The sequence below is a fragment of the Dreissena polymorpha genome, chromosome 4 (assembly GCF_020536995.1).
Source record: "Dreissena polymorpha isolate Duluth1 chromosome 4, UMN_Dpol_1.0, whole genome shotgun sequence".
Taxonomy (NCBI): domain Eukaryota; kingdom Metazoa; phylum Mollusca; class Bivalvia; order Myida; family Dreissenidae; genus Dreissena; species Dreissena polymorpha.
Window position 1 is genome coordinate 136,693,054 of NC_068358.1, and position 13,933 is coordinate 136,706,986.

The following is a 13,933-nucleotide window of genomic DNA, read 5'->3' on the forward strand; positions in this document are numbered from 1 at the left end:
CAAAGTTATGTAACTCTGACTGGCATTTGGACGGAATTATGGGCCCTTTATACTTAGAAAATTGAAAATTGGTTAAGATTTATGTTTTGGTCCACTTTACCCCTAAAGTATCATAGATATTGCTTTCATACTTGGAACACTCACAAACTATCATAAGGGTACAGTAAAAGGACAAGTTGCATAACTCTGGTTGTCATTGTTACGGAATTATGGCCCTTTTTTGACTTAGTAACTTTTAATACATGGTTAAATTTTGTGTTTCGATCCACTTTACTTCTTAAGTATCAAGGCTATTGCTTTCAAACTTCAAATACTTTCATGCTATCATGAGGTTACTGTACCTGGCAAGTTGAATTTTACCTTGACCTTTGAATGACCTTGACTCTCAAGGCCAAATTATTAAATTTTGCTAAAATTGCCATAACTTCTTTATTTATGATTAGATTTGATTGATACTTTGACGAAACTACTCTTACCTGACATACCACAATAGACTCCACCCAAACCATCCCCCGTCCCCGTGCCCTCCCCATCCCCCTCCCCCCTCCCCCCCCTAATTTATTTTATTTTTTTCTTTTTCAGATCACCTCACAAATGACCACCACACCCTCATACTATACCCCCACCCCCCCCCCCACCCCCAATTTTTTTTTTTTTTATTTTTTTTTTTTTTTTTAAAGATCATCTCACAAATGACCACCACACCCTCACACTATACCCCCCCCCCCCCCCATTTTTTTTTTAAACGGTTATGTTTGAAATACCGTCCAACCATCGCACCCACAAAATACCCCCCCCCCCACCCCCCCATCGCAAATGTCCACAACCCCACACTATACACCCCTCTTACTCCACCCCTCCCTCCTTTGTGATTGAAAATGAGAGTCCCTTCACCTTTGAAAAGAAAATAGATGCGCGGTCTGCACCCGCAAGGCGGTGCTCTTTATAATATCTGTTTGGGATCGGGGCTGTTTGCTTTGGGATTGGGTCAGTTTTACGACTTTTTTTTTACATGGCAGAAAAAAAACTATCTTCAAATATTTTGTGTACTCAATTCTTGTTTAACAGCTTAGCAGATTTTGCTCAAACTTTCACATCTAAATGACCAACATGCACAGGTGACTGAATGAAGGGAATTAAAGCTGCAACAAAATTAGTGGAATTATGGCGCTTCTGTTATAAGTACAAACTTGTATTTAGTTTTTTGTTCAGATATTGTTTGTTTGGAAGCATTCTTTTTCTTTACCTGACTGGACAGCCCAATATATTTGCGCACTGAGTGATTAATTTTACTGGAGAGATAAAAATTGTTTCCAAAAGAAATAAACAAGTATTATTATAAGTGTCTTGTTCTGAGAAAACTGGGCTAAATTCATGTGTGTAAAGTGCCGTCCCAGATTAGCCTGTGCAGTCCGCACAGGCTTATCAGGGACGACACTTTCTGCCTAAACTTGATTTTCGGTAAGGAGGGACTTCCTTGAAACTAAAAAAACCATTAAAGCGGAAAGTGTCGTCCCTGATTAGCCTGTGTGGACTGCACAGGCTAATCTGGGATGACACTTTACGCACATGAATTAAGCCCAGCTTTCTCAGAACAAGACACATATATGTTTACTTTTTATGCAATGTTTTGTTTATCCAGACATAGTGTTGCTGCTTGATTTGAAGTTTTCTATGCATGTACTTTGACACCAATTGCAAGAGCTTAAAAATGCAACAATCATGAAATTAGTTCATTGAGAATGTGTGATATGTCCATTATATTTGCAGCAAACATAAAAGTGAAGTCATTAAAGAAAAAAACAAATCCTTGTGGAGTCTATTTTACCCTCTATTGTTTGTTGTAGTTCTGAATCAAATTATGAGTGAATTCCATGGATTTGGAATGAGTATTCAAAGCCGTGTAAATGGGGAAGTTCTCCTTTTTAATGCTGAAATACACTTAATGGTCTTTCTTCCTATGTCACAAATGCTCATCCTATGGTTTGTATAATTGCAAGCAATGTTTATGGAAGTATTACATTTCAGAACACTAAGTCTTATCTGCTGCTTTATTTGTTCTCACAGGAATTTCTTACATTTGTTACCAGACAGTGTACTTTTTTTCGAAGTATTTGCAAAGGGTCACAGCTTTGAAAACTTGAGAGCGGCCAAGCTGTGCAGATTAAATTATGGCCTGTCTCCCAAGGATTACAAATGTTCCAAGTTTTTTTATTTGACATTTTTATGACAGTATTAAACAGCTGCTTTTGCAGAAGTTGAATGCCTGCTTTAACACATCCAGTGCATATTCACAGTTGGGAAAATAGTTCTACAAATCATCTTGTTTAAACTTCTATGGTAGATTTGCGCTTTGTTCTTTTTCTTTAAAGGAAACTCAGGATATTTGTTGAGGACAAGGAGCACATTTACCTATTTCACTGCACATAAGACAAAATGAATCAAACAATTAAGAACGTGTTGTTATGTGAATATTTTCATCTTACAATCAACTCGTGCAACACAATACAGCGGAACATCTCATAAAATATGCCCTATTATCAGGATTAGATGCATAGTCTAGTAATGGCCTATTATTGTCCTTTACAAGCTTTCATAAGTTCATACTCATAGGACCAATTTATGACATAGTCAATCTATGTGTCTGTCTTTCAAAGGCAGTTCAACAGACTAAATGCTTGTCTGTCTTCACATCTTGTTCTCACCAGGCTATAAGAAAATAACAATACGACTTTTTTCATTGTAACAAAGTCTTTGATATATCATACAGTGCCTTTTATTGAGTAATAAATAATAGGTAATAAGCATCTTTGATGTGCAGTGGTATTTTGCTGCACATCAATTGCCCCACTTGCTATTTTTAGATGGTCGCTTAGCGGGCATTTTTCAATGGGGATTTCTGGATTTTGTCCATTCCAGTCTCCAGTAATTTTTTACACTATCTTGTTACATGTATAACTATATTGTGACATGTATGACTATCTTATAACATTTAAAAATATCTATTTACTCATTTAGCTCATGATAGTATATGCATTACAGGAACTGGTGTATTGAATAAGGAAGTAAACTTAAAAAACTACTCGAGCAATTTCATGTTCGTAATTTCAAGGATCTCTTTCAGCTCTATTTGACAGAACCTTAACTATTAGTGATGACTTCCATATCAAGTCTTGGGGTTGGATGCACTATTTTTATGCTCCCAATAGGGTGGCATAATAGCAGTTGAACTGTCAGTCCGTCTGTCTGTCTGTATGTGTGTCCGTCCGAAAACTTTAACATTGGCCATAACTTTTGCAATATTGAAGATAGCAACTTGATATTTGGCGTGCATGTGTATCTCATGATGCTGCACATTTTGAGTGTGAAAGGTCAAGTCATCCTTCAAGGTCAAAGGTAAAAAAACTAAATCCAAGGGAAGTAACAAGCTTTAAAGGGAGATAATTTCTATTTTATGTCATTTGGCAGGTACAGATCAATTCACAAGGGCAGTTATATTTTTTTAAGGATGTAATAAAAACAAATTTTAAGGTCAAGGTCATCCTTCAAGGTCAAAAGTAAAAAAACTACAATCCAAGGGAAGTAATAAGCTATAAAAGGGAGATAATTGCTTAACCTTCCAAATGATGTATTGAAATTTTATTTCAAAGTGGTGCAATAGGGGGCATTGTGCTTCTGACGAAAGCATCTCTTGTCCCTCATGTTTTATTGAAAAAAGCGAACATAATGCATGTGATGTTTTGAAATTTGTGACAGGATGGGGCCCAAATATTTTCCTTCAACTAATATTCCACTGAGCTTTAAGTAAACAAAGATGCATGTTTTGGACATTATAACGTAATAAAATATTGCTGTGCAGATAGGTATTATGATACAGATTGAGCTACCTGTATGGATATCTAGCCTAAAAAATATTGAGAAGTTGAACAAATAATTTTCTACTAAGCTTATTTATCATTTTGAATTTCCTTGGTCTTCTTCATTTGTCAGTGTGTTTCCTGAAAGTAATTGCTGTTTCGTGCTGAAATAGGAACATTAGTGCTGTCATTATTGGATTCAAGAAAATTAATATGCTTACAGTGAGGTCTGATTTGAAAGAAGAAATGGTTGCGTTAATATTATATTCTCTTAATCTGACTTAAATATAACAATAAAATACATTGCATACATTTATTTCAATTAATCTAAGCAATAAGCTTTGTTTAAGCCTAATTCTATTTTTGTAGCTATAAAGCTGTGAACAAGCCTTTGATGTGTCAGTTTTGTAAAAATAAAAATAAAAAGGATAAACTTTAAATAAACCCTTCCTTCATCAAGAATATTTCTGAAATTTGATATACTCCCTATAAGTCATCAGTTCCTGACCAAGAAGCTTCAGAGCAATCTCTGTCGTACAGGAGCTTCCCTGCTTCCTGGCAACTTTATGTCATCGAAGCATTTATACATTATACAGTGAACAGTGCAACAATATGTATAATGGTCTAAATTTTGCCATTCTGTGTAATAATATAGCTAGAAGATCAAATGATCCCAAATTTAGGACGTGTGAAAGATACGATCAATGCATACAATTACTTGACTAAAGTAATCATATACGTTAGTCCGAATTAAAAATTTTATGCTTCTTTTAAAATGCAACATTATGTAATTTGTTGTAGGATGTTACCTAACAGACTTCATGAGGATGAAAACTTGCTTTTTAACCAGGTTTTCCGAAGGAAAAAACTGGTTATTAGATTGGCGAATGCGGGCGGGCTGGCTGGCTGGCGGGCGGGCTGGCTGGCTGGCTGGCGGGCTGGCGGAATAAGCTTGTCCGGGCCATAACTATGTCGTTCATTGTCAGATTTTAAAATCATTTGGCACATTTGTTCACCATCATTGGACGGTGTGTCGCGCGAAATAATTACGTCGATATCTCCAAGGTCAAGGTCACACTTTGAGTTCAAAGGTCAAAAATGGCCATAAATGAGCTTGTCCGAGCCATAACTATGTCGTTCATCGTCAGATTTTAAAATCATTTGGCACATTTGTTCACCATCATTGGACGGTGTGTCACGCGAAATAATTACGTCGATATCTCCAAGGTCAAGGTCACACTTTGAGTTCAAAGGTCAAAAATGGCCATAAATGAGCTTGTCCTGGCCATAACTATGTCATTCATTGTGAGATTTTAAAATCATTTGGCACATTTGTTCACCATCATGGGACGGTGTGTCCCACGAAAGATTCACGTCAATATCTCCAATGTCAAGGTCGCCACGACTAAAAATAGATTTAAAAAAAAAAAAAAACTTACAAAGGGGGTTAATTTTTTTTGGTCATTTCAAAAGTTCAGTTTGAGTTTTCTCCCTTTATCAGATTTTTTTTTCACAATGAAAACCTGGTTTTGTGACAATTTTGTCCCTTGTTTGTATTGGACGGACACTATTTCATACTTAAAGTCTTCTCCATGTTGAAAGCCGAATTAGTTAACTCTTTCAGTGCGTGAACCGAATTTTAAAGGCCTTTGCAAACAGTTTGGATCCAGATGAGACGCCACAGAATGTAGCATCTCACCAGGATCCAAACTGTTTGCTATTCTGATAGTATTCTTTGAAAAAAAAATGAAGAAAATGCTAATTTTAGATATTCAGCAGACGACATTTTAGCAGACGACAAATTTCCCAGCATGCAAAGGGTTAAGTGTTGTGAAGCATTGAGGCCCAAACATGTTTACTTGATCATTTCCACCTTTGTGAAGTCATCTTGAGCTTCTAGAAAAAATGAAGAGACTAACAATATGAAGTGTCTTGCTTAATTGCTTTTGGTGATACCTTACTCAATCATCTAGGATTTATTCCAGGAATGATCATTGCAAAGGTTTGGTATGCTGTGCTAATGCAGGCAAAACCAGGGTGCTACCCACATCTGTTTTATGTGTCCCAGAAATCACGGATGTAAAAGATGAGGAACTCATTTTGCTTGATCCAATCAGCTTTTTGTCCTCTTCCAATTGGTTCTAGCTGTAGAATTATTGCAAAATTGTGAGCACGCCTATCACATTTAGTGATTATGCTGCACATTTGTCCTCTATTTTGCAATCTAGTCTCAGTTCCTGCATATCACTGTAAACTTTATAGATATATTTATGCCATGTGGTAGTGCAAGACGTAATTATGATGTTTATACTATGTAGAATTTCAAGACATTTTTTTCTTGTTTATTCTGATAGAATTTTGCAGAGTTATGTGCCCTTGAAATTTTGAAACTAAGCATCAATGTATTTGACTTAGTTTCTCAAACTTTTCTCTGCATATCAATATGAACGTAATGTATTGTTTTTTGTTTGTCACAATATGTTGAAGAAATATGTGCCCTTGAACTTAGGCAATCTATTAAATCCATCAACCTGAAACTTAGAAATGTAGCGAATGACAAAATTATTAGATTAATTTGACAAATTTTGAGGTTTTGCACCTGCTTCAAATAAGCCATTTTGGGGGTATTTGTAATCTTCAATGACTTGTCTTATTTAAAGCTGGCTTTGAAAAGTCACTAAGATTGCTTGCATTTCAATTCTGGCAGTGTGAGAGCTTTTAAGGTGATTACTTTTACTTGTAAGATTTAATTGTGATGAAAGTGTGGAAAAAATGGGTCGGTCCCCATAATGTTTTCCCAAAAGTCCAATTCCAAAACAAAAATTTGAACCCATTTTCAAAGCTTGCTTAGGTTACAAAAGTACATTATTACCATTTTATACCAAGGAAGACGTACATTTAATTCAAGGAAAAATTGATAAAAAAGTCAGTGTCCCATATCCTTTAAAGCAATATTTTGTACATAATAATTAAAACTTAAGTTGAGTTGACATAATGTGAATGATTGAAATGAACTGAAATAAAACATTACCAAACCAAGAACATTAACATTTGAATGTTTGTTAAGACATTTATGTGGTTAAGCTCATTCATATAGATATATGTGAAGTTTTCCTCCCATTTGCATACTGACACAAAGTGTTGTATATTAGCATGGAACAAAGTTTATTGCATGGTGCTATTGGATAGGGTTTATTATTTTAAGATGGAGCAGAAAAAAATATTGTTGTTAGTTGAACAAGTGCAAATATGAAAAGACTTAAACATGTTGTTATAGCCAATTTTGTTGTATTTGTCAGTGGAGATGTGAAAAAATATGACTTTCAGGTCAATTAGTTTGATGTTGTATCTTTCAGTGCAATAGATATCTATGTAACCAAGATGTTTGTTTCAGTTGAGATGTGAAAAATAAACAACTTAATTTACTAAGTGCAGGGTTCTCAATAACTTTTGAGCCAACAGTCCAAAATGTGAAACCAGGAGGGTTCTGGGGCATGCTCCCAGTGAAAATTTTAAAATTGAGCACTTGATTTCCTGCATTTTGGGCCATATTATGGCTATTTTAATGGTCAACCAGGCACTTAAATTTGAGCATTTTTGTGTGCATTTTATGAATTTTAGCTTTTTTAACTAACAAAAGATAAATGAAAAAAGCTCTTTATTACTTTTGTAAAATTTGATCATAATTCAGATAAATACGACTTTTGGATATGTTATTGCACTCGATTTTTAGGGTCAATTTTTACGATTTTGATTGGGGTTTTTTGGGGCAAGGTTCCAATTGGGACATTTTATTCTAATAAGGAAAAAACTTCGATTTTGGATAGGGAATGGGACCGAAATTCGGCCCTACAGGAATGGGCGGAAAAGGCCTGATCGTCCGTCTACCATGCAAATTTTGCTTGACACTTCTAGTTTGAAACGTAACTGTATTAAAACAAACTTTCACAACAACAAAAACTTTGCATTAACCCAAAAAACCCAAGCAATCAGGAACAAAAACTCACCATGTGATGAAAAGAACATCAAAATATTTACTGCTTTTTGACATATTCCAATTTGCGCCTTTTCATTGTTGTTGTTGTTGTAATGCGTTAAGAGAAATAATCAAGCGACATCTTTGCTTAATAGCAAACAGGAGCAAATTTATCGAAAAGACACCAATTTCGAAAATGCAATTGCCGATTTTCTGAATCTGAGCGATTTTCAAACGGCCAAAATCTGATTCAAACGGCCGATTTTGCCGGCAGCCGGCTCTTATTGAGAACCCTTTAAATTGCTGTTTAATCGCCAATAGGACCCCCTCCCAACCTGTATTTAAGTCTAATCATTGTTATCTGTTTCAGTGGAGACATGTGAGCAGCAACAGCGTCATGGGCGACAGGTTGCAGCTGAGGCCCTGCTGTGTATGGAGTCACCGAGCGCGGGCGCGGAGAGCAAGACTTTTCTGCAGGGCATTCTGCAGCAGCAACAGACTAACGGTAGGGCCCTGGAATTCATCATTCGCATGTATACACAGTCTGCAATCTTCTCCAGTGTTGTGACCTAGGTGGACTGTGTTGAAGCTGGTGTACAACTATTGTCCTGCATAACACAAATTAGATATTTGATTGACAGTTTGTTCAGTTATTTGGGATGTTAGGGTTTAAGTGATGAATGTCAAGTGTTTTCGGTGAAAGTGTATTGGATAGTGTATGGGTGTTAAAGGAGGGCATATAGTGATCGGACCGTCCGTCCGTCTCACTTTGCGTTTAGGTTTCGAAAAATGCTCATAAGTTCTATGTCCCTTCACATAGCAACTTGATATTTGGCATGCATGTGTATCTCATGGAGCTGCACATTTTGAGGTATGAAAGGTCAAGGTCATCCTTCAAGGTCAAAGGTAAAAAGAAACATGTATCAAAGCGGCACAGTAGGGGGCATTGTGTTTCTGACAAACACATCTCTTGTTAATGGTGTCTTTGTTTAAATGCAGGGTGTTCTATCATTTCTAACAAAAACAAAGAAAAAATACCAAAAAAACACTGATCACATAGGCCCTAGATCTACAATTCAGAAGCCATGTTATTACAAAGTATTGTTTTAACATTATGAATGCTTTTAACGAATTCTATGTATAGAAATCTATTCAAGCCATAAATTTCAGACTTTCATATAATTAAAATACATCTTGACATTTTGTTTACCGGTAAGTGAAGTATAAGGGATTGTTAAACAAATCATTAAATTTTAAGTACAAAAACATGCACTATTGCACAGGCAGGAAGAAGATAAATGGGTTTATTTACAATGGCAAATCTTTTAAAGGTTTGGCTTTTTGTAAGTGTTTGTACTACAGTTGGCTTCAATTACTTTTTCAGTTTCACATTAGCATGAACATTTTTATGCAAAAAAATTGTTGACATTTTTTTCCGGTTTGCAAATGCAGACTATTTTTTTTTTTTTTCTCAAAGCCTACGCATTAAGTTTCCTGTTCCGCTTTACAAGGTCAAATAACAAGAATCTAGACAAGTTTGCTTTGTGTAGCGAGTGATTGCTTGACTAGCTCATTGTGATCTCTCTACAATAAAGGATAAGCCAGTTTAGCACTTAACATATCAAGATACGGCAGATAAGTGTTATAGCTCTTATCATATTTCATTATACTTCAAATCTTTTTCAATACCAGGAAATAATATACGTAGTGTGCGCAATATATTTGAAATATGACCTCAAATTATTTGTCCTGTGACTGATAAATTTTGCGTTTGGGCAAGTACATTGTAAACACTGGGTTTAAAGATAAAAATATTGACAACTGATATTGCGTAATTCGATTGTTAAAGGTTTTTTATTGAAGCAAACAACCTGCTTTTGTTCTGCAGGGGCAGTTCTTTTAAGGTACTCGGAAACGGGCAGTTCCTTATGTTCTTATTTTAAAAAATTTAGCAATTGGTTTATGATAATAACAAATAAAGTAACAAACTATTATCATTAAAAAATTATCAAGAAAATGCACAGTCTTTCATAAAGTGAATCTCATTAACATAAGTTTTACTTGCTCATTTAAATATCTACAATCTACACTACCCCAGACACCTGTGTGTTTTCAAGACATTTGAAAGAAAAAGAGGTCAATAAAAAAAGACCTCATATTTTCTCATGCAATGAAAATTCTGAAATACTTTGGAATGCGGAAATAAGCCAGTGGAGGAATTAGATTAATGTATTTGATAAGCTCCCTCTTGAAACTGCAAACCTGTATTTTGAAAGTTAAAAAAAAACTGCTATACATTTCAATCTTTTCAGTTTCAACCCAGATGTTTGAAACAGCAGAACTGGCTGAACTGTTTCCATATTTAAATGCCAGACGAGATGCTGGAGATAATTTAATTTACTAAGAATAAAATCCTAGCAGCAGCCACTTGTTCAGGCTTTTCAGTTCTTGAGATTGTTGCAGATTGTGTAATTATGGAAAACATTGAAATTTTACTAGTTTTCTGGTGTTCATAGTGTGTATTATATCTCTTTCCCTTCTTTTTCTCGAGAGTTATACAAAATGATGTTGATATAAAATTCTAGTCTTCTAAAAGCTTTACAACAGCCAATAACCATGTTAATGATTGCTGAACAAAACACAACTTTATTTTACAAACTGATTTTGAAAGCTTCAATAAGTTGTCAAATAAACAAATGCAGCTATGATTAACAAAAACATTGCAACTTTCGATGAGCTTGAAGGTAAATAAAGCAGGGGTGCAGGGACACCTTGGGTGGTCCGAGGATGCAACATTGGTGCAGAGTAACCTCGCATAGTACCTTACAAAGTAAATATTACATATCTGCCTTGTTCTAGGAAAACAGGGCTTAGTGCATGTTTGTAAAGTATTGCCTCAGATTATCCTGTGCAGTTTACACATGCTAATCAGGGACTACCTTCCTAGATTAGATTTTTTGTTCTGAAGAGGCTTCCTTTTAACCCTTTGCATGCTGGGAAATTTGTCGTCTGCTAAAATGTCGTCTGCTGAATTTGTAAAATAAGCATTTTCTTCATTTTTTTTCAAAGAATACTATCAGAATAGCAAACAGTTTGGATCCAGATGAGACGCCACGTTCTGTGGCGTCTCATCTGGATCCAAACTGTTTGCAAAGGCCTTTAAAATTCAGCTCCAGTGCTTTAAGGGTTAAAAAAAGTTCCATAAAAGTAGAAAGTATCATCCCTGATTAGCCTGGGCAGTCAGGAGAGGCTAATCTGGGACAACACCTTACGCACATACATTTAGCCCAGTTTTCCTAGCCCAAGGCTCATATAGTCTCCCCATTTTCTCTGCAGTGTTACCACCCAGTCCGGCAGACAGTGACAGTGGTGTGTCCAGTGATCTGGAGTCATCTGACGACAAGCTCAGACTGCAAGGTAACAGCTAACAAATTCTAGTTTTGCTGTGTGTTTGTTTCGACCTATAGTAGTCATTACACTTTTACAAGGTATTTTTATGCCCCCCTTCGAAGAAGAGGGGGCATATTGTTTTGCACATGTCGGTAGGTCCGTCCGTCGGTCTGTCCACCAGATGGTTTCCGGATGATAACTCAAGAATGCATAGGCCTAGGATCATGAAACTTCATAGGTACATTGATCATGACTGGCAGATGACCCCTATTGATTTTCAGGTCACTAGTAAGGTGAGATTTTCAAGCAGTCAATATGCTAAAAGTGTATTCACTGCTCAAAACTGACCATAGCAACTGTAGGTACTCACACTTTTCCTGGTCTAGCTGGCTTACCAGTACTAAGTGCTTATACTTATGTCAGTAACTGACATCAGTGTTTTTTGAAGCAGAGGCGAGGGAGAGAATGGCCGTAAACGGGGTTCATGACCAAACCCCACACAAGTTATGTGGCCAGGCCGGGGATTGAACCTGTGAACAGCAGATTGATAGTCCAGCACTCTTCAAACTGAGCTACTTGTAAATATCTCCTATCCAGCACTCTTCCAACTGAGCTACTTGTAAATATCTCATGTCCAGCACTCTTCCAACTGAGCTACTTGTAAATATCTCCTATCCAGCACTCTTCCAACTGAGCTACTTGTAAATATCTCCTATCCAGCACTCTTCCAACTGAGCTACTTGTAAATATCTCCTATCCAGCACTCTTCCAACTGAGCTACTTGTAAATATCTCCTATCCAGCAGTCTTCCAACTGAGCTACTTGTAAATATCATCTTTTGCTATGTCAGTGCTTTAAGTATTTGTCAAAGCGAAATTCTACAAAAATAGTTTTTATTTTTGAGACTTCTTTATCAACAGAGCCTCTTTACATGTAGTTCTCCTTATGCAACTTGCTTTTGTTATATAAGCATCCATGTTTTATTTGTAATACAAGGTTTCTTAATCATGAAACATATTGTTGTTCCTTATGCCTGCCTATAAGCTGTAAAATAAGAAGTTATTGTCTGCAGTTTTATTTCCAGATTACCAAGGGACCTGGCTTAACATCATGATGTTGAATATACTATTAAGCTTTAAGGATGTGTTTATTGCTTTTAGGGCATTCCTCTTGAGCTACTTAATCTTGAGACACAGTGACCCTTGCTTTGTCAGCTTGTCTTTGAATGTTACATTTTGAAAGCAGACTTAGACTGAAGCTAAAGTCTTATTGTATTTTGAATAAAATTTTGTCTAAATAGGATTATGCATATCTCAAGAAATGAGGAATGGTTCTCTGCATATTTCATGTTTGAGAGGCATAAAGAATTGCTCTTGTCCGTACTTCAGTACATCCTTAACCCATTTATGCCTAGTGGATTCTCCCTTCTTTCTAAATTGGATCAATTTATTTCAAAAATTAGCGATGTCTAGTATATTTATTTTCTATATTTAGAATATTTCTTACAGAAATTCCTTTAGGCAAACAGCGCAGACCCGGATGAGACGCCACATCATGCGGTGTCTCATCTGGGTCTTCGCTGATTGAAAATGGATTTTTTCTAGACGCTAGGCATAAATGGGTTAAGCGTGTGTTTTCAACCCAGCCCTAACTACTGAGTGGATATCAATCTCACTTTCACGGTTCAATGAGCAGCTCATTGCGTACATAATATTAAAGAAAAGAATTTCTGCTGCAACAATTGTTTGCAGCAAGATGTCTAGTTGTCTGACTTTCCACTTTATCATTATATATTCTACCAAAATGTTGTGTTTACAATTCCTTTAACCCTTTCGAATTTTGAAGGTCTTTGCAAACAGTTTGGATCCAGATGAGATGCCACAGAACGTGGCGTCTCATCAGGATCCAAACTGTTTGCTATTCTGATATTATTCTTTGAAAAAAAAACACAAAGAAAATGCTCTTTTTAGAAATTCAGCAGACGACATTTTTGGCAGACTACAAATTTCCCAGCATGCAAAGGGTTAACAACTTAGTAGATTTTTCGGTCATACTTTCACTGTTGACTGTCCTTGATATGCATTCAGGAAGGATTTTCAGCTGCGACCAGTTTTAGCAGAATTATGGCCATTTGTCTTTCTGGTCCACAGTAGAATACTAGTTTATTGTGCATTTCAATGTAGACTTTAACAAAACATGCTCCTGTCAAATACATTTTGTAGAGCTGCAACATATTATGTCTAGTGCACAAAGGTTTTTTGCATGATATAGCTGAAAAAAGTGGGGCATTGTTTTTTGTATCTCAGGTCCTTTTCTTTACACTGCTCTCCAAACAATTTCCTGTTTGGGGAATGCAACAAGTCTAGTGTTTCAATAGTGTTGAAACACTGACTGTTTTTGAATGACAAAACAGCAAGGCAGCACTGTTTTTGTGGCGTGTATTGCATGCCACAAGAGCTGCTGGTGCAAATGATATCCTGTAACTTATAGAGCAGCGTCTAATAATAGCTTATTATAAAAAAAATGCACAGGCAATTATAACCACCAAATGTATTTGTGTTAATGAGAAGAAACAAGCGTTTTGATCTTATGCTATTTTGGCTGGCATTTTTTTTTGTTTAATTTTCTGTTCATGCAAGGTTATTGCAGGCACATCTTATGACAGTTGAAGGTGGATCAGTTATTGATGTTTGTTAGCGCTGTTTTCATA

At 36.1% G+C, this 13,933-nt stretch overlaps 1 protein-coding gene and 1 long non-coding RNA gene across 4 annotated transcripts in view; both read left to right on the forward strand.

Moving 5' to 3' along the window:
* Window positions 1–13,933, forward strand: part of LOC127876765 (ETS translocation variant 5-like) — a 109,061-nt gene that overhangs the window by 68,189 nt on the left and 26,939 nt on the right. For all 3 annotated transcript variants that reach the window (XM_052422232.1, XM_052422231.1, XM_052422230.1), the window contains 2 exons: window positions 8,204–8,338; window positions 11,170–11,250. In XM_052422232.1, coding sequence (XP_052278192.1) covers window positions 8,204–8,338; window positions 11,170–11,250 — 216 coding nt within the window. The remainder of the gene's footprint in view (window positions 1–8,203; window positions 8,339–11,169; window positions 11,251–13,933) is intronic.
* LOC127876792 (uncharacterized) lies at window positions 4,703–5,361 on the forward strand. Its single transcript, XR_008048079.1, has 2 exons — window positions 4,703–4,922; window positions 5,085–5,361. It is a non-coding gene; the product is annotated as an uncharacterized LOC127876792 (long non-coding RNA).